At 45.1% G+C, this 23560-nt stretch overlaps 1 protein-coding gene across 2 annotated transcripts in view; it reads left to right on the top strand.

Annotated features, from left to right (window-relative positions):
* The window catches only part of usp3 (ubiquitin specific peptidase 3), a 99819-nt gene extending 77943 nt beyond the window's left edge, over positions 1-21876 (top strand). The window contains exons 9-15 of one of the 2 annotated variants that reach the window (XM_080216189.1): positions 995-1141; positions 1322-1428; positions 1502-1582; positions 10169-10287; positions 12814-12927; positions 16072-16139; positions 20517-21876. In XM_080216189.1, the coding sequence (XP_080072315.1) occupies positions 995-1141; positions 1322-1428; positions 1502-1582; positions 10169-10287; positions 12814-12927; positions 16072-16139; positions 20517-20685 (805 nt within the window). In that variant the 3' untranslated portion in view covers positions 20686-21876. The remainder of the gene's footprint in view (positions 1-994; positions 1142-1321; positions 1429-1501; positions 1583-10168; positions 10288-12813; positions 12928-16071; positions 16140-20516) is intronic. The other variant, XM_080216190.1, reaches the window with a different exon arrangement.
* Positions 21877-23560: the final 1684 nt, after the last annotated feature.

Raw genomic sequence — 23560 nt, 5'->3', positions numbered from 1 at the left:
TCACGGGTTGTGGGTGTGACTGGCTAAGTCAGCGTTTATTGTTCATACCTAATGGCCCTTGAGAAGTCATGCCTGAGACGCTGCCTTGAAACACTGCTGTCCATGTGGTGTAGGTACATCCACAGTGCTGTTCGGGAGGGAGGCCCAGGATTTTGACCCTGCGACAGCAAAGGAAAGGCCGATATGTTTCCAAGTTCCACGTTGTAAATAATATCAAAGGTTTCACATTCAATATGAACAATTTTAAGAAGTTAATTTTCTTTTCACTCTTTGCATAATAACTAGTTTACTTATCCAAAGAAATGGCAACTCCATCATTAAGAAAATAACAGCGGCGCGGTGCTTAGCACTGCTGCCTCACAGCGCCAGAGGCCCAGGTTCAGTTTCAGCCTCGGGTCACTGTCTGTGTGGAGTTTGCACATTGTTCCTGTGTGTGTATTTCCTCCGGGTGCTCCGGTTTCCTTCCACAGTCCAAAGATGTGAAGCTTCAGTGAATTGGCCATGCTAAATTGCCCCTTAGTGTCCCAAGATGTGTAGGTTAGGTGGATTGGCCATGGTAAGTTGCCCCTTAGTGTCTCAAGGTATGCAGGAATTCACTGTCGGACCTCCTAGAATCAGTCTTCTCACCCAAGTAAACAAAAAAAGTTGCAACAGGTTCAAGCCCTACTCAAGGCTTTGAACACGTAACCTAGAATGGCATTTACTTACAGAACTATAGAAGTCCAGAGATGTGCGGGTTAGGTTGATTGGCCATGCTAAATTGACCCCAGTGTCAGGGGGATTAGCAGGGTAAATGTGTGGGGTCACAGGAATAGGGCCTGGGTTGGATTGTGGTCAGTACAGACTCGATGAGCTGAATGTACTGTATAGGGATTCAATAATTCTAATATCAGATTGAATACTGTCCTCTAAGCAATTTATGATGGAAAGAATCGGTTGAAATGTTGTGCCTCAGGAAGATTAAAGAGTGCTTTTCTCCCGTCTCCCTGTGCAGGGGATATCAGCAGCAAGATGCCCATGAGTTTATGCGCTACTTGTTAGACCATCTCCACTTAGAGCTTCAGCGGAGTTACAATGGGATGACAACTTCATTCATCTCGCCGGACAGCTCGAGTATCTCTTCGTCCAGTAGATGCTGCATGTAAGCCCCTGATTTGGATCGTTTTGTGTATCAGATGAAGTATACTGGGAATATTTATTACTGAGCGCTGTATTTTGTGCATTGCCCGTCGTTGCTGTGGTGTATAGTCGTTAGTTACTTGTTAGCCTGACTGCCTCTTTTCTACTTCACTGTCACTGACGATACTTTGATCGCTTTCAGAAATGGTGTTTCAACAGTTGTCACGAACATATTTGGAGGGATACTTCAGAATGAAGTGAACTGTCTAATTTGTGGGACCGAATCCAGAAAGTTTGACCCATTCCTTGGTAAGTATTCTTGTGTTAAAATATTTCCTACCTAGGGATTTATTATACTCTCAACCATGTTTTTTCTTTCAAGATCTTTCATTAGATATCCCAAGTCAGTTCAGAAACAAAAGATCCAAGAACCAGGACAATGGACCAGTATGTACCCTATGTGGTAAGGTTCTGTTTGGTTTTAATGTTTACACAAGTGGAAAATGCAAAGGGAGTATAAAATTGGTGACCGCCTAACAGTGAACAGGCCACTGAAAGTAATCTCAAATAAGGGGGTGGGGGGGAGGGAGAGGAAGCGAGTTAGACAGCAAGGGGGTGCAGCTTTAACTTTTAACACTTCTGTTTAAACTGAGACCCCCACACCACCACCACCCCCTGCCTCCCCCAGTGGCATTTCCTATGGTAAGTCAGAAATTCAGGATGAACTAATGTTCCCCGCCCCACTGTGAGGAACAGCAGACCTGCTGTGCCAGTGCTCTGAAGCAAGCCATAAATTTCGATAGTAGTACTGACACCAATGCGAGCCTTAGGCCTCTGCTTGGTACTAGTTTCCGTTGAGTTTTCTCCCAGCAAGTCATGTAGACCATCATGCACTGTTTACCAGTGTGTCCGTAACAATCTGAAGGAATTAAAAACTCAGCAGTAAGGGTGGAGAAAATATTTTGAGTGAGATGTTTGGTTCACCAATAAAATTATATTGCTGGCTGTTGCTTTGTGGTCTTTTAAGTTTCATTTCTGCTCAGCGTTCGCTGTTGGGTTACTGTTCAGTTTCGATGTGCTACTGTTTCTGACTCCCTCTGACTGTGGTCATTAATAAAATCTTTCCTTTTCCAGACTAACAATATTTTCACACGTTCACGTACAGTTCCTTCCTGCAGGTCAGCATCTGCATGTGTCCTGCTTTCCTACTCCTCTCTGACCGTGCGATAACCATCTTCTGGACTGTGTCATCTTGTCAACCCACCTTTCTCGCACATGTTGCATGGTGTAGCAAGCTTGTCCCACAAGCTCTATGTTTCTCTGCTCGAATCACAATTTCTTGAAACTTTGCAGGTCCAGGATATGCCACATCACGCTGCTCGCTAACTCAGTTCCTGATTACACTACTTCTGGTTTTAATTCGTTGGTGTAACTCTGGCTTTATCCACCTGGTTTTGCAGGAATACGCTTCACTCGATGCCTGCTTAATGACAGAGCGGCTCCTTACTTCCATCCTTTCTGTGCAAATGTTTGTTACCACAAAAGTAAATTGTAATATCATTGACTCACTCCAAAATGAGAGCTCTATTGTGCTGCCTGGTTTGAAAGAGCCACTATTAACTATTATATTACTTTATAATTGTCCCTCTGCCTTTAAGATGCCTGAAATAGTTAGGTGCATGGCCATGCTAAATTCTCTAGTTATGTTCCTTTATTATTGTATAGGATTACAGGATGCTATTGGTGTATTGTGAATTACAATCTGTGCTGATGGAACTATTTTCTGAGAGCTTTTCCCATACCCACATTGCTCGATTACGGCTGTGATCCCAAGTCATACTCAACAGAAAAGGTGCTAGTTTTTAGTGAGGAAGGCTTTGTGTTTTAAGGACAGTTCAAAGGTCAAGTACTTTTGTTTCAAGGACGTCTCTTCCCTTCTCCCAATAATTTGCATCCAAGCTGGATTAGGATATTTCTGCCCTCCCATTCATGGCTAGAACTTTGTGTTGTTGCCTCAACTGCCACACAGTCTGTTTTAGCCTTTATACGGTGACAAAGAATTGTGAGTCAACTTCTTGTTAGTACAGTAATGTTTATTCACACACACAATTGATACTAATCACCCACCCAATCAACAGTAATTTATCTTATAGAATACTAAAGTTCAAGTCCAATATTAGACCTTGACTTAACTTTTGAGTGACTGGCAAGTACCCAGGCAGATATTGGCTTTTATCCTCGTGTTGGCCTCCGTAGTCCTCTGTGTAGTCTGATACTCTGGCTCTGGTCTTCCTTCTGCTTTTGGTAGGATGGCTGTCCTTGTGTTAGTCATAGCTGGGGATGGTCACCATTGTCATCGTTCACGGGAGGGAGAGATCGATCGACTGGGACTTGATCACCCTGATCAGTAGGGTCCAAGTAGGTGCTGCCACACTGATCTCTGGGTGGGTCCCCAACAGCCGTGCCTGTAGGTGCTGGAGGCATATAGGTCATTTACCTGTCTCCCAAATAAGGGGTTAAGGTGCCCCTGTGTCGAGAAACAACCCTGTTTGACCAGAGAGTGTCCATTGTCTTTGGGATGGACTATTTCCTGTGTATTCGGTCATTTGAGCTGCAGTCTGTTTATCTCTGTCCTTTAAGCTGCAGCCTGTCTGTTTTTGTACTTAGCCAATTATCCCAGCATGCTTTGTATATCACCATCTTAGGTGGCCCCGTTTGGCCACAGTGTGGATTGGTGGGTCTCTGATCCTAGAAGAATGTGCAAATTCTGGGGCAGGTTAAAACTCTCTACGTGCAGTGAGCATACGCTAACCTAAGCTGTTAATTTTGAAGAAGATGAAGGTCGGCACAGCGGTTAGCACTGCTGCCTCACAGAGCCAGGTACCTCCGTTTGATTCTGGCATTTGGTGACTGTCTGTGTGGCATTTGCATGTTTTCCCCATGGATTACTAGTCCAGTGACCTTACCACTATGTTAGCTTGGCTTCTGTGCTGTGGTGTCTGAAGTGGAGCTTGGTTGCTTGCAGGTAAAGGAGCAAAGCAAAGCATAGAAAATTTAGATGTTCTGGGCTAGGCTGGAAGAAGGAAGTGGAGCAATTTACATATGTCAGGGGTACATGAAATTACATAGAAAATCCAACTTGACCGTATTCCTTTTGTTTGCACAGACAGCTCCCTGGGAATGAGTTTTAGCAAGTGTATTACTGAATTTGACTGGTTCTTAAATTGGTTGTTAGAGTAGCAATACAAGGATCCATTCCCTGCAAATAAAGGAATACGTTCAGCCTTTGCGTTCCTTAAAGGGCCTGGGAGTCTAGGGAGCCTGTAGTTACTTCCCTGTAGCCTTCTCCATGGCAACATGTTGGCAGATCAGAGCTGACGCTTGCCAACCAATCAGCAGCCTTTTCTCCTGTGGTATAAGTAGTTATGACGTGGAGATGCCAGCGTTGGACTGGGGTGGGCACAGTAAGAAATCTCTCAGCATCAGGTTAAAGTCCAACAGGTTTACTTGGTAGCACGAGCTTTCGGAGTGTTCCTCCTCCGTCGGGTTCCTCCTGAGGAAGGAGCAGCGCTCTGCTACCAAATAAACCTGTCGGACTTTAACCTGGTGTCGAGAGACTTCTTACTGTGTGTAAGTTGTTGTCAGTGTTTGCAATTTAGTATTCTTGCAATTGTCCTGATGAGTGTGTAATGAAAAGCTTTGACAATATGTGCCCCTTTTCAGCAAGTATCAAGTTCAGTACTCCCAAATGACCCTGGTGGATCTGTGTGTATTCTCTACAGCTTCAGCATCCTCCCTGTAGCTTGGGACTCCGAACTCAGCGTACTATGCTACCTGATCTTCTAAGGCTTATGTAGATTTGCTTTTCTGTCCTGTACTTCTCACCACAATGAGTGTTTTAATTAGCTTTCTTTATGGTTTTTATCCGCTTGAGGTTCACCTTGTTGCAAGAGCTTATTATTATGTCAAGTCATGGCTACGTTTTGGCTCCTTATAGAGGGGGAAAAGAATCAGGAAAACCCCTATTGCCACTCTGCCGCCCAGTGACCTTTTGTCAGAACTTTGTTTCTCTCTGTTTCTCTCTCCAGAGATGTTCCTTGGTCAGCCGAGTGTTTCCAGCGTTCTGTTTACTGTTTCACATTTCCAGTCTTTGCAGTGTTTTGCTTTTGTTTGTTAGATTTGTAAGCCACACCAGTGAGGAAGGGATGTTGCTGCGGAAGGATGTGAGATCATAACTTAAATTCTGCCATCTGCATTGCTGTTGTTTCTTAAAAATTATAAATTAGCGTGACCAACCAGCACCTTCACACCATGGGGAGACACTGCTGTAAAAGTTTGTTGGGTGAATGGTGAGGTCTTGTTCTCAATTTAGATATTTCAGATGTGGAGATGCTGGGGTAAGCTCAGTTAGAAGTTTCAGAGCACCAGCTTGAAGTCCAGCTTGTAATCACAAGCTAGTGGCTCACCTGATGAAGGAGCAGCGCTCCGAAAGCTCGTGGTCCCAAATAAACCTGTTGGACATTAACCTGGTGTTGTGAGACTTCTTACAAGATAGTTCTGGGCTAACTTCTCAAAGACTGATGCATCTGGATGTCCTGCTCTGACGAAGGGTCATCCAGACTGGAAGTGTTGGCTCTATTCTCTCTCCACAGACGCTGCTGAGATTCTTCCAACATTTTGTGTTTTTGTCACCGTGCACCTGAATCGGCCTGTTTTTTTTTCCATCGGTGGGAGCTGAGGATGTAGTAATTGTCAAGTTTACGAGAAGTAGATGTTATAATAGTTTGCAGCTGTTTTCCTGTTTCCAAATTTGGATTCCCTGTGCACTGGGAATTTAGTCCTTTGGGAATTCCGAGACTAACCCTTCCAACGCGTTCCTGATCAGCAGCCCCTGTGTTTCAGACAACCGAATTTGCACCATGCTGTCATGTGAACTGCAATTTAATGTAGGAGGAAGACGATGCCTTTATTATAAACTATCTGTGCCACACCTTTACTATAAACTATTTGTGATATCTTCCACATAAAACTGTTAAAGCAAGTAGTATATTTGCTGAAGTTAGCGTAATGACTTCAATTAAGGTTGGCCTATTGGAATACAAACTCCCTGAGTAAGGGGCCAATTGATGGGCCAATCAGGAAGTCTTTTCCTTGTATTTAACAGGGTGTGTCAGTTCCTCTGGCGCTCCTGAAGGTAGACTGCTGACTGATCGCACTCTGTGTACTGCTGGTGGAATTGCAAATAAAGGGAATATGGTGGAGGGACCTCTGCCTCCGTGAACTTACTACAGTTGGAAATCGGGGCGTTACGGTGGGCTAGCACTGTGGCCTCACAGCACCAGGGACCCGGGTTCGATTCCCGACTTGGGTCACTCTGTGCATAGTCTGCACATTCTCCACGTGTCTGTGTGGGTTTCCTCCCATGGTCCAAAAGGTTAGGTGAATTGGCCTTGCTAAATTCTCCCTCAGTCTATCCAAACAGGCGACTAGGGAATTTCCTCAGTAACTTCATTGCATTGTTAATGTGAGCCTATTTGCGACATTAATAAATAAACTTAAATCTCACTGTGGTCCTCAGAATATTGAAAGTAACACTCATTTCTGTTCGCTCAGTTGAACCCGGAAACACGTGTAAACGGGCTAGTCGCTGCCGCAGGGTTGCGGTGTGCCCCTAACACTCCAGTTATGATGACTGGAAGGAAGGTAGCCTTGTTACACTCTTAAAAATCCTTTCTAAACTCAATGAGAGGAAAAAAAATAATCAAAATTCTTGTGTGCTCAGCCATTCACAGGATGCAAAATGGTTCTGGACCCACCCAGTTCCAGCTGCCGTTGACAGAGGATTTGAAGAGCTTTGGTATCTGTCAAACATCAAGCTCACCAAATCAGACAGGACACTGAGTGAAGCCAGTCCTTGGTTGCTGGCAATGCAGCCACTTAGTAATCAGTATAAAACCTGTGTCTGCAGCATTAAATATCACATTGGGTCTTGTCTTAAGTTGCAGTGTGTTCATTCCAATTATGAGTCCAAATTGAGAATGATATAGGGTGCAGATGCTCCAGGAAATCATATTGTAAGGATGTGATGATCAAGTGACAGGAAAAAGGAAAGAAAGCATAATAAATAACGCATTAAATTAAAATTAACTTCATATCGTCATATCACTTTTTGAAATGCAGAAAGTTACTGGCCAGTAATGAGTATATACAGAAAAGTTGGAAATGGAGTAGGGGGGATCGTTAGTTTCTTTGCACTTTATTTGTTGTTCCCCCTTTGCTTGGACCAGTTAAAATATCTAAAACATGCAAATGTAGGGAATCATGGAATCCCTACAGTGCAGAAGGAGGCCATTTGGCCCATCGAGTCTGCACCAACCACAATCCCACTCAGGCCCTATCCCCTTAAACCTATCTATTTACCCTGATAGTTCCCCTGACACGAAGGGAGAGTTTACCATAGCTAATCCACCTAACCCGCACATCTTTGGACTGTAGGAGGGAACCGGAGCACGTGGAGGGAACCCACGCAGACACAGGGAAGAACGTGCAAACTCCACACAGAAAGTGACCCGAGACCAGAATCAAACTCCAGTCCCTGACTCTGTGAGGCAGCAACACTAACCACTGTGCCACCATGTTGCTCAATAACCATTGTGTTCTGAAGTCAATCACTTAATGTTCGAAATGTCTTACAAGAGGATTTTCCCTGTAAACCTGCCTCTTCCCAATGGGCCTGAGGTCTTCTGTCAAAGAGCACAAGGGGACATTGCTTTAAATTGAGGGTTGATAGATATAGGACAGATGTCAGAGGTAGGTTCTTTACTCAGAGTGTAATAAGGGCGTGGAATGCCCTATCTGCAACAGGAGTGGACTCACCAACATTAAGGTCATTTAAATGGTCATTGGATAAACAGATGGATGATACGGGAATAGTATAGGTTAGATGGGCTTTAGATTGGTTTCACAGGTTGGCGTAACATCGAGGGCCGAAGGGCCTGTACTGCACTCTTAACGTTCTATGTGTGGGTTAGGTGGATTGGCTGTGCTAAATTGCCCCTTAATGTCAGGGGGACTAGTTAGGGTAAATGCATGGGGTTATGGGAATAGGGTGGGAATGTGATGGGTGCAGACTCGATGGGCCGAATGGCTTCCTTCTGCACTGTCAGGATTCTATGATTCTGCTGCTGCAGTCCTGAGTTAGGAATCACTGGGTTTTAAGTGCTTGGAAATTTTGTGATGATGTTAACAAATCCTCTATGTGAAAGTAGTACAAAGTGGGAGTTTTAATTTTCAGCCTGACCCTCTGCCGCACATGACAGCGAACAACGTGAATTGCAGGAAGGACGATGCTACAAATATATTTTCTTCTGCAGCGCTTTAATCAGTTTGTCAGCAAATAATTCATTGTTTGGGATGAGTCACTGAGAAGGACTGGTTTTCACGTCAGACCAAAAGGAGGACATTAGAAACACGTTGATGCTGAGCTCAGACATTCTGGATGGGAGAAATTGTTTGTCACTCAGTTGGTTAGTCAGTCAGTCCCAGAGCATGGTGAGAGTACTGGCTGTTGTAGACAAATCCAGTCTAGGAAACATGAGCAAACATTAATACGCCTGTAAATGATGGAGAAATAGGAAACTTTGCAGCATAGGAAGTAGGAGCAGGAGTAGGCCATTTAGCCTGGAGGCCATTCAGCCTGTGGAGTCTGCACAACAACTATCTCACTCACTATTCCCATAACTCCACTCGTCCCCCTGACACTAAGGGTCAATTTAGCACGGCCAGTCCACCTAACCAGCACATCTTTAGAGTGTGGGAGGAAACTGGAGCACCTGGAGGAAACCCATGCAGACACTGGGAGAATGTGCAAACTCTACAAAGAGGCCAGAATTGAACCCGGGTCCTTGGTGCTGCGAAGACAGCAGCGCTAACCACTGTGCCACCATGCCGCTCTTTGAGCCTGCTGCAGCATTAACTGAGAACATGGCTGAGCTACTCAACAACGTTTTCCTGCACTTTCCCTGTTTCCTTTATGATGCTTTTTTATGTACAAACCTTTTGATCTTCGCTTTGAACATACTCAAAGGCTGAGTCTCCACAGCTCTCTGAATTCTAAATATTCGCCACTCCTCTTCTGAATGATGTGACCACCCCCGCCCCTGCCCCTGCCCCTGCCCCGGATCTATTCACTCGAACCTTGTAAGAATTATGTATGTTTGAATGCAATCACCTCTCTGTCTTCCAAACTCCAGAAAATGAAGGTCCAGCCTAGTCAATCTTTCCCGAGAGAGAAGGCAATATTTATGCTGCGTCTGGGCTAAATTATAAACCCAGCATGGGAGAAAGAATCATAGAATCCCTACAGTGCAGAAGGAGGCCATTCAGCCCATCAGGTCTGTGCCAACCACAACCCCACCCAGGCCATATCCCTGTAACTCCATGCATTTATCCTGCTGGTCCCTCTGACACTAAGAGGCAATTTAGCACGGCCAATCCACCTAACCCGCACATCTTTGGACTTGAGAGAAACCAGAGCACCCAGAGGAAGCACGGGGGAGAATGTGCAGACTCCACACAGTCAATGACCCAAGCTGGGAGTTGAACCTGGGGGTTTGGGGGTAGTGGGGAGAATCAAGTCGCAGAATAGTATCTGCAGCATTTATATCCATTGCCCTCTTGAAAGTGAATATTGACTCTCCTGTCACCTCCCCCAGTTAGTCATGATTGTAACTTGCTGAATTTTTCAGGAGTTAAATCCCATTATCTCCCACCCTGCTCCTTTTGTCAATTACCTTAACCCTTACCTTATACCCTGTCTCCCCTGGGTCACTGACCCTGTTGTCAATGGATTCATCAGTTTGATTACCTGAACAAACCACAGAAGGAGACCATTGCTGCGTTCTACTTTTCTACTTTAACGTTTCCATTCTGAGGCAGTGTGGGAGCGTTACTCCGTATTTCCTTCCCTCAGACTGGATTTGCTTAATTTGGTGACAGAATGAATTCCAGATGCCAGTGATTGCAGTTCTCTGGGCTATTTCTATTGCAGATTGCCTGCGCAGCTTTACAGACTTGGAGGAGCTGGATGAAACCGAGCTCTACATGTGCCACAAGTGTAAAAAGCGACAGAAGAGCACCAAAAAATTTTGGATTCAGAAGTTGCCAAAGGTGAGCGTTCTGCTTCAGTCAAACTGGTTGAGTTGCTGTATTTATTTATCAAATTGTTAGAGTGGCACAGTGGTTAGCACTGCTGCCTCATGGCGCCAGGGACCCAGGTTCGATTCCCGGCTTGGGTCGCTGTCTGTGCGGAGGCTGCACATTCTCCTCATGTCTGCATGGGTTTCCTCCGGGTGCTCTGGTTTCCTCCCACAGTCCAAAGATTTATTATTATTTACTGTTGTCACTAGTAAACATTAATACTGCAATGAAGCTTCTGGTTAGGTGCATTGGCCATGCTAAATTGTCCCAGCATGCGTAGGTTAGAGGAATTAGATTCATAGAAGAATCATAGAATCCTACAGTGCAGAAGGACGCCCATACAGCCTATTGAATCACCACAATCCCATTCAGACCCCATCCCCATAACCCCATGCATTTACCCTAGCTAGCCCCTTGACACTAAGGGACAATTTAGCACAGCCAATCCATCTAACCCGCACATCTTTGAACTGTGGGAGGAAACCGGAGCTCCCGGAGGAAATGCACGCAGACACAGGGAGAACGTACAAACTCTGCACAAGCAGTGACCGTACTAAATTCTTCCTTGGTGTCCCAAGATGTGTAGATTAGGGGTATTATTGGAGTAAATACATGGGGTTGTGGGGGATAGGGTCTAGGTAAGGTGGTCTTTCGGAGAGTCAGTGCAGTCTCGATGGGCATTTTGGACACAGTAAGAAGTCTCACAACACCAGGTTAAAGTCCAACAAGTTTATTTGATAGTAAACCCACTAGCTTTCGGGGTTTGCCCCTTCGTCAGGTGAGTGGAGAGTTCTGGTCACCCATGAGGTATAAGTAGATCTTAGTGCTGTTATGTGGAGATGCTGGCGTTGGACTGGGGTGTGCTGGTGGAAGGGATTTTCAGGATTTTAATCCAGCGATAGTGAAGCAATAGCAATATAGCTGCAAGTCAGGGTGGTGGGTGACTTGGAAGGAAACTTGAGGTTGATGGTGTTTCCATACACCTGTTGCTGGTGGTAGAGGTTGTGTGTTTGGAGGGAGCTGCTGAGTTGCTGCAGTGTAACTTGTATATGCCAAATGCTGCTGATACTTGCATCAATGGTGAAGAGATTAGATCTTGATGGTGGTGCTTTGTCCGACTGGTGTCAAACTTCCTTCAGGGTTTTTTGGAGCTGCTCTCATCTAGACGTGGAGAGTATTTAGTCACACTCCTGACTTGTTCCTAATGATTGTGGACAGTTTTGGGGAGTCAGGAGGTGTGGGATTTGCCAGAGAATTCCCAGCCTCAGATCTGCCCTAGGAGCCACAGTGTGGCCACTCCAGCTCAGTTTCTGGTCAATGGTTCAAGTACACGGAGGGAGAATTTGGTGTAGCCAATGCACCTAACCAGCACGTCTTTCGGACTGCAGGAGGAAACCCAACGATGTTGAATAGTGTGGGATTGAGCGATGGTAATGACATTGAAATTTGCTTGTGTGGCAGTTATCAGTCCAAGTCTGAATTGAATGCTGTACAGGTCTTGCTGCATATGGTCAAGTGTTGTTTCAGTGTGTGTGAGGAACTGCAAATTGTACAATCATCAGTGAATATTCCCACTTTTCCTCAGTGTACCCGAACAGGCGCCGCAGTGTGGCGACTAGAGGATTTTCACAGTAACCTCGTTGCAGTGTTAACATAAGCCTACTTGCGACACTAATAAATAAACTTCAAACACCTCTGACCAATGGAAGATGGTCACAACTCTGTGCCTGGGGCAGAGCTTCAAGCTGCTCAGGCTGAGTAACAAAGGCTGACAGAGATATCGAAAAGGAGATAACTGCTTCAATTTGGGGATTCAAGAGAGTGTGAATCTGGGCATGTTCACTGTAATCGTGGAACTAGTTTAGGGTGTCATCTTGTATTTTAGAATGTGACAGTTACCTTTTTTAAAAAGTTAAAGTTTATTCATGTAGGCTTATATTAACACTGCAATGAAGTTACTGTGAAAATCCCCTAGTCGCCACACTCCGGTGCCTGTTCGGGTACACTGAGGGAGAGTTTAGCGTGGCCAATGCACCTAACCAGCACGTCTTTCGGACTGTAGGGGGAATTTGGAGCGCCCGGAGGAAACCCACGCGGACATGGGGAGAATGTGCAGACTCTGCACAGCCAGTGACCCAAGCCAGGAATCGAACCCATGTGCCTGGCGCTGTGAGGCAGCAGTGCTAATTACCGTATTGCACTGAGCAATCTCGGGCAATAGAAGGTGTAAAATCATCATTGCTGCTGTTTTATACAGTGCGTTAACTATTAAGCTAATAAACTAAAACTGATAGAAAGCTCAGATGATCCACAGATTAATTTAAAGATGCACGATTCATTTGTAAACACTTGGATCATGCAGAAATGCCATGGTCGTTTTTCTCTGGTTGTTCAGCATGTTATAGTTGGATGTTTGGAAGGGAGTTGTTTACACCAAGAACTGAATAACTTTGTGACCCCACCAAGTAGCCTCACTGATTTTTCCTTTATTTTTAGGTGTTATGTTTGCATCTGAAAAGATTTCATTGGACAGCATATCTGCGCAATAAAATAGACACGTATGTAGAATTTCCTCTGCGAGGCCTGGATATGAAGTGCTTCTTATTGGAGGTAAATGTATTAAGATACGAGGCACTTATCATCTGTTGTCTGTCTGACAATATGAATGTTTGCAGAACAACCTCTCTGACTGAAATCCTTTATTAAAATTTACCTGTTTTTGTCGGCCAGTTGTTTTGTGTCCTTTCACCTAGCTGAATAAATTCCAGTCCGACAGGGGCCCCTTTCACACCAGGCTCTGTCACTGATATACTGTAACTTCAGGGGAAAGCCAAGACAACCCGTGGACAAGCACCAAAAATGGCATTTGCATTCGTTTCCCCAGGTTTCTGCGGTGGTTCTGTAGTTTTGGTGGTCCATGTATGAGAGCCTCGGTGGGAATTCATTGAAACGTAGGAGCAGTAGGAGACAGTTAGGCCCTTCGAGCCTGCTCCGCCATTCATCATAATCATGGCTAATCAATAGCCTAATCCTGCTTTCCCCCCCAGTGTTTCTTCAGAGGGGATTCTTCAAATGTAGACAATAAAAATACCAACAAAACTTACTCCAACTTATAAATCACAGAAAGGGTTTAATAAAGAAACTTCATTACCCCAAACTTGGGGCCTCGCCCTGGGCCACTCCAAGCTTCCCTACAATTCCCAACCGGTTCTTATTGATAGCGAGTCAGCTGACCATCACATCATTCTGTAATTGGTTCCATGGTTTACTGGGTCAGCTGACCCTTACAGCTTATTACCATTGGTCACATTACATCTAATAAAAAGGTTACATTCTAACACCAATAACCTTCGATCCCGCTCACCCCAAATTCACCACCTCATCGTGCTACGTCTTGGTTTAGACATGTTTAAGTTTCAGATCACTTGCTTTAGAATATGAAAAACAGTTTTGCCCTACGCCAAACCACGGGAGATCTATCACTGCGTATATGTCAACAATACCTCATTCTATCGTTGTCTTCAAATGCCGGCTGGTTCTTGCATAACAGAAGCTATTCTTGACAGACAGAACAATAAGTGGCCTTTGAGCATTTTATTTGCTCAGTAACCATTTTCAAAAGGGACTCTCAAAATAGCATAGTTCTGAAATGACTTCACCATTCTCTTGAAGAATGTAGCACATCTTGTTGAGTTTATTAGTATCACAAGTAGGCTTATATTAACACTGCAATGAAGTAACTGTAAAAATCCCCTGGGCACCACACTCTGAGATCTTGAAGAACGTTTTTGCCAAACTGATTGTGGGACCTAGAATCATAGAATCCCAACAGTACAGAAGGAGGCCATTGAGCCCACCCAGGTCCTATCCCTCTAACCTCAATATTTACCCTGCTAATCCTCCTAACTCTAAGGAGCAATTTAACATGGCCAATCAACCTAATCAGCACATCTTTGGATTGGGAGGAAGCCAGAGAGCACACGAAGGAGACCCACGCAGACATGGGGAGAACGTGCAAACTCCACACTGACAGTCGCCCAAGGCCGGAATTGAACCTGGGTCCCTGGCACTGTATATCCTCAAGCTGTGGGATGGCCATATCTAGAAATACTTCATTGCCATACTAATACAAGTTGCTAATAATTATTATGTTTCTGTAAAAAAACACTTCTTTACAGCAAAGTAACATCCAAGGTTTCCAGGAAAATGCGCCAGCTTAATCCACAAATAAGATTTTTAAGGCTCTTGCCAACTTTCCATTTGTTTGATTTAAGTAAAGTGATGGAGTTACTGATATTTTTCTTAAGAGTTTTGATTGAGTATTCTCTGCCTCAGAACTATTTTAATCTTCATTGAAAGCAGTTTCCGACCTCCATCCTCCGCAGATGGTGGGAGATGTGACCCATAATCCTGACAATGCAGAAGGAGGCCTTTCAGCCCATCGAACCTGTGCCAGCAACAATTCCCCTCCCCCCCCCTCCCATTCTGTAATCCCTGTAACCCCACGTATTTACCCTGCTAAACCCACTGACACTAAGGGGCAATTTAGCATGGTCAATCCACTTAATCTGCACACCTTTGATCTATGGGAGGAAACCGGAGCACCCGGAGGAAACTCATGCAGACACGGGGAGAACATGCAGACTGCACACACACACACACACACACACACACACACACACACACACAGTGACCCAAGGCCAAAATTGAACCCAGGGCCCTGGTTATGTGATAAAGCAGTGCCAGCAACCATTGTGCCACCATGCCACCCGCCATGCATGTCCTCTTTGCTTGACAAGCTAATGTGGCAATCAGATCTCAGACTGCAAGGCCACTCGGATGGAAAGTGAAATGAGTGATGGAGCATTGTTGGTGTTGGGTGAACAAGGAATGTTAGCACCGGGAGAGCTTTCTGCTCTTTCCTGAAGCATCTGTGATCGTCTGCATAGGCACACATTCAAAAGACTGCGTTCCCAGCACTACTTCTGTACTTCAATGAAGAGCCATCGCCAAGTCCATACTCAAGTCCTCCCGTGGGGTTTCGAATCTATCTGACCCAGAGGTGTGTGTACCATCACTGATCTTCGTGTTGGTGTTTCCAGCAGCGTTCTTCCTCCTCAGTAAGCCCCTGAAGAGGAAGGACCAACCAACCCATCTTTTTAATTTTGATGTGATTTGTTATTGTCACGTGTATTAGTGTACAGTGAAAAGCATTGTTTCTTGTGCACTATACAGACAAAGCATACCGCTCATAGAGAAGGAAAGGAGGGAGTGCAGAATGTAGTGTTACAGTCATAGCTAGGGCGTAGAGAAAGATCAACTTAACGCGAGGTAGGTCCATTCAAAAGTTTGATGGCAGCAGGGAAGAAGCTGTTCCTGAGTCGGTTGATACGTGACCTCAGACTTTTGTATCTTTTTCCCTACGAAAGAAGGTGAAAGCTCCAAGTCTGTAAGAGATTAAATTAGAGTTTACAAGAGTTAGAATTAAATTTTAGAAGCATAGATGAGAGTAAAAGACAGAATTAGAAGGAATGCTGGGCACAGCTTGCAAGAAGTCACCTAATACTGGCACTGTCTTGGAAAAGAAATCTCACCCACTTGTCTCCCATTAGCTCGAATGGATAGAGGCCTAGGGGAGATCAGTTGGAAGTGTACCACGAGAGGACCAATTTTAAAATGCTATGAAGAGAAAGATATAATAGAATATGACTATTGTAATAAAGATCTCTGCATTTTTCTTTTCCCCTATTCTAGCCCGAGAACAGTGGTCCAGAAAGTTGTCTATATGACCTTGCGGCTGTGGTGGTGCATCATGGTTCAGGGTGAGCACTCTTTTGTTCTTCATTGTTATTGTCTTTCTTCACAGAGCAGCATGGTGGCACCGTGGTCAGCACTGCTGCCTCTCCGCGCCAGGGACCCGGGTTCACTTCCAGCCTCGGGTCACTGTCTGTGCGGAGTTTGCACATTCTCCCTGTGTCTGCGTGGGTTTCCTCCCACAGTCCAAAGATGTGCAGGTTAGGTTGATTGGCCGTTCTAAATTGCCCCTTAGTGTTGGGGGGGATTTGTAGCGTAAACACACGGAGTTACAGGATAGGGCCTTGGTGGGATTGTGGTCGGCATGGCCAATCTGCCTAACCTACACATCTTGGGACACTAAGGGGGAATTTAGCATGGCCAATCCACCTAACCTGCACATCTTTGGACACTAAGGGACAATTTAGCATGGCCAATCCACCTAACCTGCACATCTTTGGACACTAAGGGACAATTTAGCATGGCCAATCTGCCTAACCTGCACATCTTGGGACACTAAGGGGGAATTTAGCATGGCCAATCCACCTGACCTGCTCAGAGAATCATAGAATACCCTACAGAGCAAAAGAGGCCATTTGGTCCATTAAGTCCTCATCAACTTTCTGTCGGGGCATTTTACCCAGGCCCCCTCCTTGCCTCCCTCTCCCCATAACCCCTCACACTTCCCATGACTAATCCGTCTAACCTACACATCTTTGGACACTAAGGGGCAATTTGGCATGGCCAATCCACCTAGCCTGCACATCTTTGGACTGTGGGAGGAAACCGGAGCACCCAGAGGAAACCCACGCAGACGCGGGGAGAACGTGCAGCCTCTGCATAGACAGTGACCCGAGGCCAGAATCAAACCCGGGTCCTCAGCACTGAGAGGCAGCAGTGCCATTTGTCATGTGGTGTGAATCTATGAAACTTGACCTGAAGCTTTAGTGAATTCCAAAAGCGAAGCCAGAAATTCTATGGAAAGAATTACATAGTCAATGCATTTCCATTATAGTAATAAACATGCAATAAATGTTAGCGTTATTGAGCTTAAAATAATGGAGCTGGAACAGTTCCGTCCGGTGGTTAAGCCAAGTCTTTTTTGATATGTGTTTGACCATTCTTAGTTTCCTTGCACCCGGTGGGAATGAACCTGCTACCCTGGTGTAAATAAAATGCAAACTGAAGATGCCTTAAAAACTAAATATTCACAATGAAAGCATCTTTTTGGCAGTCAGATCCAGCTGTGGCTCTAGACTCTAGCCTGATGCTGCAGGGAAGCAAAGTATAATTTATAATACAATTTTATAATTTTATAATATTATAATACAATGGTGCCACAGTGGTTAGCACTGTTGCCTCACAGTGCCAGCGACCCCGGTTCAATTCTAGCCTCAGGTCATTGTCTGTGCGGAGTCTGCATTTTCTCCCCTTGTCTGCGTGGGTTTCCTCCCACACTCCAGAGATGTGCAGGTTAGGTTGACTGACCAATGCTAACTTGCCCCTTAGTGTCAGGGGGATTAGCAGGGTAAATATGTGGGTTACAGGGGAATAGGGCCTGGGTGGGGGAGGGATTGTGGTCGGTGCAGACTCAATGGGTTGAATGGCCCCCTCCTTCACTGTAGAGATTCTATGATGAATGGCATTGGGACCCAGGTGCCAGTTTTCAGATTGTGAACTCCGTGTAGTGGGGAGCTCCACAGAGTGATCCTTTCAGGAGTCAGCTAGTCTGTCCACTGGGGTAAGGACTGGTGCTCAAGTCTAATCCAAGAAGAGGGGGTCATTAACTTTTGTAATTACATTGTATAATTGCACTGCTGCAAACATGTCTTTTTGGCTGCTGCTTTGCATTCACTAGTGTCTGGGAAGATGGTCAAATATATACTTAACAGAGCACCATATACGAGGATCAATTTACTATGCAGCTAGCAACTGGGCTGGCGGCCAGTGTTACTGTTTGTTTCAATATTTGGCGATGTTGCTTTTAAAATAGTTTTAATATTTGCCGTGTATAGTGTATAATGTCCCTGCCTAATCCGACCAACAGGTTAAATTGGCCATCTGCTCTGCAGTGATTGCACTTGCTCGAGCACAGTCATGCTGACACAGTGGTTAGCACTGCTACCTCACAGCTCCAGGGACCCAGGTTCAATTCCGGCCTGTCTGTGCAGAGAATGCATATTCTCTCCATGTCTGCGTGGGTTTCCTCTGGGTGGTCCGGTTTCCTCCCGCAGTCCAAAGATATGTGGGTTAGGGGGATAGGCCATGCAAAATTTGCCCCCCTAGTGTCACAAAATGTGTAGGTTTGGGGAATTTGTGAGAGAACGTGGGTGACACAGTGATTAGCACTGCTGCCTCACAACATCAGGGACCTGGGTTCAATTCCCGGCTTAAGTCACTGTCCGTGCTGAGACTGCACGTTCTCCCTGTGTCTGCGTGGGTTTCCTTCGGGAGCTCCGGTTTCCTCCCACAGTCCGAAAAACATGCTGGTTAGGGTGCATTGGCCGTGCTAAATTCTCCCTCAGTGTACCCGAACAGGCGCCGGAATGTGGCGACTAGGGGATTTTCACAGTAACTTCATTGCAGTGTTAACGTAAACCTATTTGTGACACAAATAAATAATACATAAAATAAATAGAGAACAGGAAACGCACTAAATTCCCTGCACAAGAGGACTTAGGATGAATTTGAGTACTGTGCTCAGGTAAAGGAAGGTTAGAGGCTAGGGAGTAATTTGATGAGCCCAGACACAGACACGTTTTACCCCTTACCCCACCTCCATCTAATATCTGTCGTTACGCAAATTGTTGTAACTGCAACTTGTTGTCAGTAGTGGTTCTGCAGCATGTCCACTGGGGATTGGCTCGGATGTATCTGTAATTAAAGTGATCAGTTATTGTAAATTCTCCCTCGGTGTACCCGAACAGGCGCCCGAGTGTGGCAGCTGGGGGATTATCACAGTAACTTCATTGCAGTGTGGATGTAAGCCTACTTGTGACACTAATGAATAAACTTTTAAAAGTTTAAAGAAGCAATGTGTGGCATTACAGGGATAGGGCAGGGGGGCGGGCCCTTTGTGGGGCGTGTTCTCGGAGAGTCAGTTCAGATTCCATGGGCTGAATGGACTACTTCCTGCACTATAAGGATTCTGTGATTCCAGACTTAGACAATACGGATCTCACCGTGGGTGAATTTTCCCTTGTGCTTTTTCTTTTCTGGTCCTGATGGACCTTCAAACCCTCATGTCCTTTAGCCAAGTGTGTCTTGTCATTGTGTGAGCCTTAATCTGAGTGTTATGTAATAGCATCCTCTTACCTATGTCACATGCAGAGTGGGAACCTGTCCAGTTTTCCTTCATTCCTCCCAGGACCGATTTATTATACTTCTCTATCTCACCCCTCCCCAGATGAGGTCAGCTCAATTAGTCCAGGAATCAAGTCCGTGACTGAACAGTTCACTGTAAAACTGCAGCTGGCCAAATGCTATTTACTGATTAAAGTTAAAGTTTATTTATTAATCACAAGCAGGCTTACGTAACACTGCAAAGACATTACTGTGAAAATCCCCTGGTCGTCACACTCTGGCACTTGTTCGGGTACACTGAGGGAGAATTTAACACCCAACCAGTATGTCTTTCCACCTGTGGGAGGAAACCGGAGCACCCGGAGGAAACCCATGCAGACACGGGGAGAGAGTGCAAACTCCACACAGACAGTCACCCAAGGCCAGAATCAAACCCGGGTCCCTGGCGCTGTGAGGCATCACTGCTAACCACTGTGCCACCCTGATTCCAGTTCAACCAATTCTAGTTCACCTAATTATCCTGTTGAAGCCAGCCTAATCCTGTCCCCACCTGGCAGTTTTCCAAATTCCTATTTGTCTCAGTGCTGTTCTAATATCTGTTCCCTGATCCTGCTTTTTGCTTCATTAGATGCAATATTCTTGGTCTTCCCTTATTTGTTCCATTCAGTGGGGTCACCACTTCCTCAACCATAGAGTCTGTGTGGAGTCTGTACATTCTCCCCCCGTGTTTGCGTGGGTTTCCTCCGGGTTCCTCCCACAGTCCAAAGATGTGCGGGGTTAGGTTGATTGGCCTTGCTACATTGATCCTATTATCAGGGGAGTTAACAGGGTAAATACATGAGGTTATGGGAATAGGGACTGTGGTCAGTGCAGACTCAGTGGGTCAATTGGCCTCCTCCTGCAGGGATTCGAAGGAGCCCATTTTGTTGAGTTGTGTGACTAAGTCATTCATGATTCAAAGTAGCCGATGTAAAATGATGAATTAAAAAAAATAACTTTCATGTAAAGCATATTGAAATTGACTGTAGATGTTGCAAACCACGTCCTTTCTCATTTGAGCAGTAACTTATTTTTTTCTCGCCCTCCCTTTCTCCCCCCTACAGAGTTGGCTCGGGCCATTACACTGCGTATGCGACTCACGAAGGCCGTTGGTTCCACTTCAATGACAGTACTGTTACTCTGACCGAGGAGGAGACTGTAGTGAAAGCCAAGGCTTACATCTTGTTCTATGTGGAACGCCAGACTAAGTCGGGATCAGGCACCAAACTTTAATGCATCCCATCTTTTTATACATATATACAAGTGTTTCCCAACATATATAACTGAATTGGATCGCACACAAACAGTCCCACGTTTCCGCAAGTACTTGATAGCTCAAGACTATTTTCATCTCGCACTTTTAAAATCGCTGATGAGAATTCTGTTCTTTGCACCATTACTAGTGTTGATACAGTAATCGAGGAGACCTGATCTAATTTTAGGCTATCACAGAATATTTTTGAATCTGTAATGGCTGCTCTTGATCAAGAATTTAGTAGCCTGGTTGACACGGATATTCGATATCTTGAAATGACCTCTGTACTGTAAGTTGTGAGGTGGCACTGGCTGGCTTCAAGGTGCATTTACACCCGTGTGTCTTCAGGTCTTTTACACTACGTCCTAGCCTGTGACCTCTCGACCTTGCGTCGGTCGAGAGGTCTTCTGCAGTCAGTCTCCCAGTCACCTGCCGGATGAATGACCAAACGAGACCAGTGAAGTGCTGACGTTGAGTGCGATTGTGCGCACGTCAGGACTGCTTGAACAGACTGTTGTCATTCCCTTCACTCCCACAAACAAGTACGTTTCTGTGTATAATCCAGATCTTGGTGCAAGCATGATGTTCAGTATTATGAGGTACACGGAGTGTAAATGCGCCTCGAGTCTGCAGTGCTATAACTTCCTGTAATACACTTGTACCTGGCCGAAATAGACCGTTCTGTCTATAATTGTGGTTTTTCTTTTCCTCTTGTCGCCATTTCTCTTGTGATCACTTGTAGACGCCGGTAACTCGGAACAAAAGGCATTCTGCCCCGCACTCACCTGTACTGCACAATTACATTCGCGTTTTTACATTTTAGCTTAAGTATTCAACTCTGGCTTCTTTCTTTTTCAAAAAAAATGAGTTCTCATTTTCGTGAGGTACCACAGACACTTCTTTTTTTGCATCTTTCAGAAAGCCAAAAGCAATTTTCATAAAGAATGACGGTGCAAAAAAAAATTAAATGAAAACGGACTCTGCTGGGTTTTGAATGAAAAAGACAGATGGATTCTTATCTACCCCGAAACTTTGCTGGGCAGAGTAGGGTTTGTGGATAGCTGTCTGCATCTGATGAATGATTTGAGTGGATGTAGGGGGAAGGTTGGTAAGTGCGGCTTATATTTCACAACGTCGCCTGATTAAGGGAGGCAGATTAAACGTGCTGGGTTTGCATAGGGTGGGGGGAAGCGAGGGGGGGGGGGGGGCGGGTTGTGTCTTTCGACAGAATGGCATCCGACCATTTGTTGTACACGGCGCACAACCTGAAACAGTAGGCTGCAACCATCTACTCGAATGTAAAGTGGTGCGATTATATTCTCGTACCAGAATGAAAGACGCCCCTTGCTCATAAGTTCCGGTGCTCTTGAAGCTGAATGTTTTTAATGAGATGAAATGATGTATTTGCATGTGGATGTACTGTACCAAGCAGCAGCAGTTCAGAGGCTTCATGGCGTGAGACTCCCGTCTCTCAAATGTGAAAACATGCACATCCTCAACTTGAATCTGAATATTAGAACTGTACAAGCTTATTTAAAGATGTTAAATTGTTTTGGTCGCAAAATATGAACTGACACAGTAACAACAATGTCAAATGGCACTTATTCAACTTAATTCCCACACAAAAAAAAGTCCTGATTGTATATGTACTATTATGGCTGCTTATAATGATGGTATGTATATTAGTAAATGTTCATGTACTGTTTCACTGGTAGTAAAGTGCAATGTTAATGATGCAAAACGGTGCATTTTGTTTTTAAGCATGGAATGTTTTATAAATCCTCGGGGCGGCACAGTGGTTAGCACTGCTGCCCCTCAGCGCTAGGGACCCGGGTTCAATTCTTGGCCTCGGGTCAGTCACTGTCTATGTGGAGTCTGCATGTTCTCCCTGTGTCGGTGCAGGTTTCCTGCCACAGTCCAAAGATGTGCGGGTTAGGTGGATTGGCCATGCTACATTGCCCCTTCGTGTCAGGGGGGAGTAGCAAGGTAAATGAGGAGTTACGGGAATAGGGCCTAGGTGGGCTGTGGTTGGTACAGATTTGATGGGCCGAATGGCCTCCTTCTGTACTGTAGGGATTCTACGATTCCTTCAGTTCCTGAAGCTTTTATACCCACAGCTGTATCAATGAGGAGCCAATCTCCAGGGAATTGGTTGTACAGAAGGTAAGACGTTGAAACCTTGGCTTCAAATCTGGCCCATGCTGATGGGATGAGCATCATGTTGTCCACTGTTTGTAAGCGTCCAGTGTAAAATAATTCCCGGGGTTCTCCCAGTGCAGTCAGAATTTGCAGTCTCTGGGAGGAAACATTTAAATGCGTACAGGCGTTTATTACACAGCAAGGTAGATTTTATTAAGACTAATCAATTGGTTTCTAACCTGCTGCCAATGTCCTTTCTGTCGGAGGATTTTATTTGATCAGTCTCCGCACTTTCCTTGGGGAAGTGAAAGTCCATCTGTGTGCATTTCTCATACAAACTGACAGTGACTACACTTAGTTATAAAGTGCATCAGGACATCTGGAGGTTATGAGAGCCTCTCAATTAAGTGTAAAATATCATTTAACTGTATTTAATTATTCTTCCCTAGCATCATGAGTTAGTCTCTTCCTTGTATGACAGAAATGAGAATATGTTTCTTAAGAGAGTTATGCCTCAGAAGGAGGTGGAATCATTGAATATTGTTAAGTTGGAGGTAGATTCTTGTTACAAATGTTAGGGAGAATTAATTGGATATAAAACTCGAGCAGATGAGTCAGTGCGGGATTGATGGGCTGAATGGTCTCCTGCATTGTAGGAACTCTCTGAATTCTAAGATCTTATTGAATGGTGTAGAGGCTCGAGTGGCCAAATGG

This window comes from Carcharhinus amblyrhynchos, chromosome 32 (assembly GCF_965287045.1).
Source record: "Carcharhinus amblyrhynchos chromosome 32, sCarAmb.v2.hapA, whole genome shotgun sequence".
NCBI classification, from domain to species: domain Eukaryota; kingdom Metazoa; phylum Chordata; class Chondrichthyes; order Carcharhiniformes; family Carcharhinidae; genus Carcharhinus; species Carcharhinus amblyrhynchos.
The sequence above is the reverse complement of the archived record's forward strand: the minus strand, read 5'-3'. Positions and strand labels throughout refer to the sequence as shown.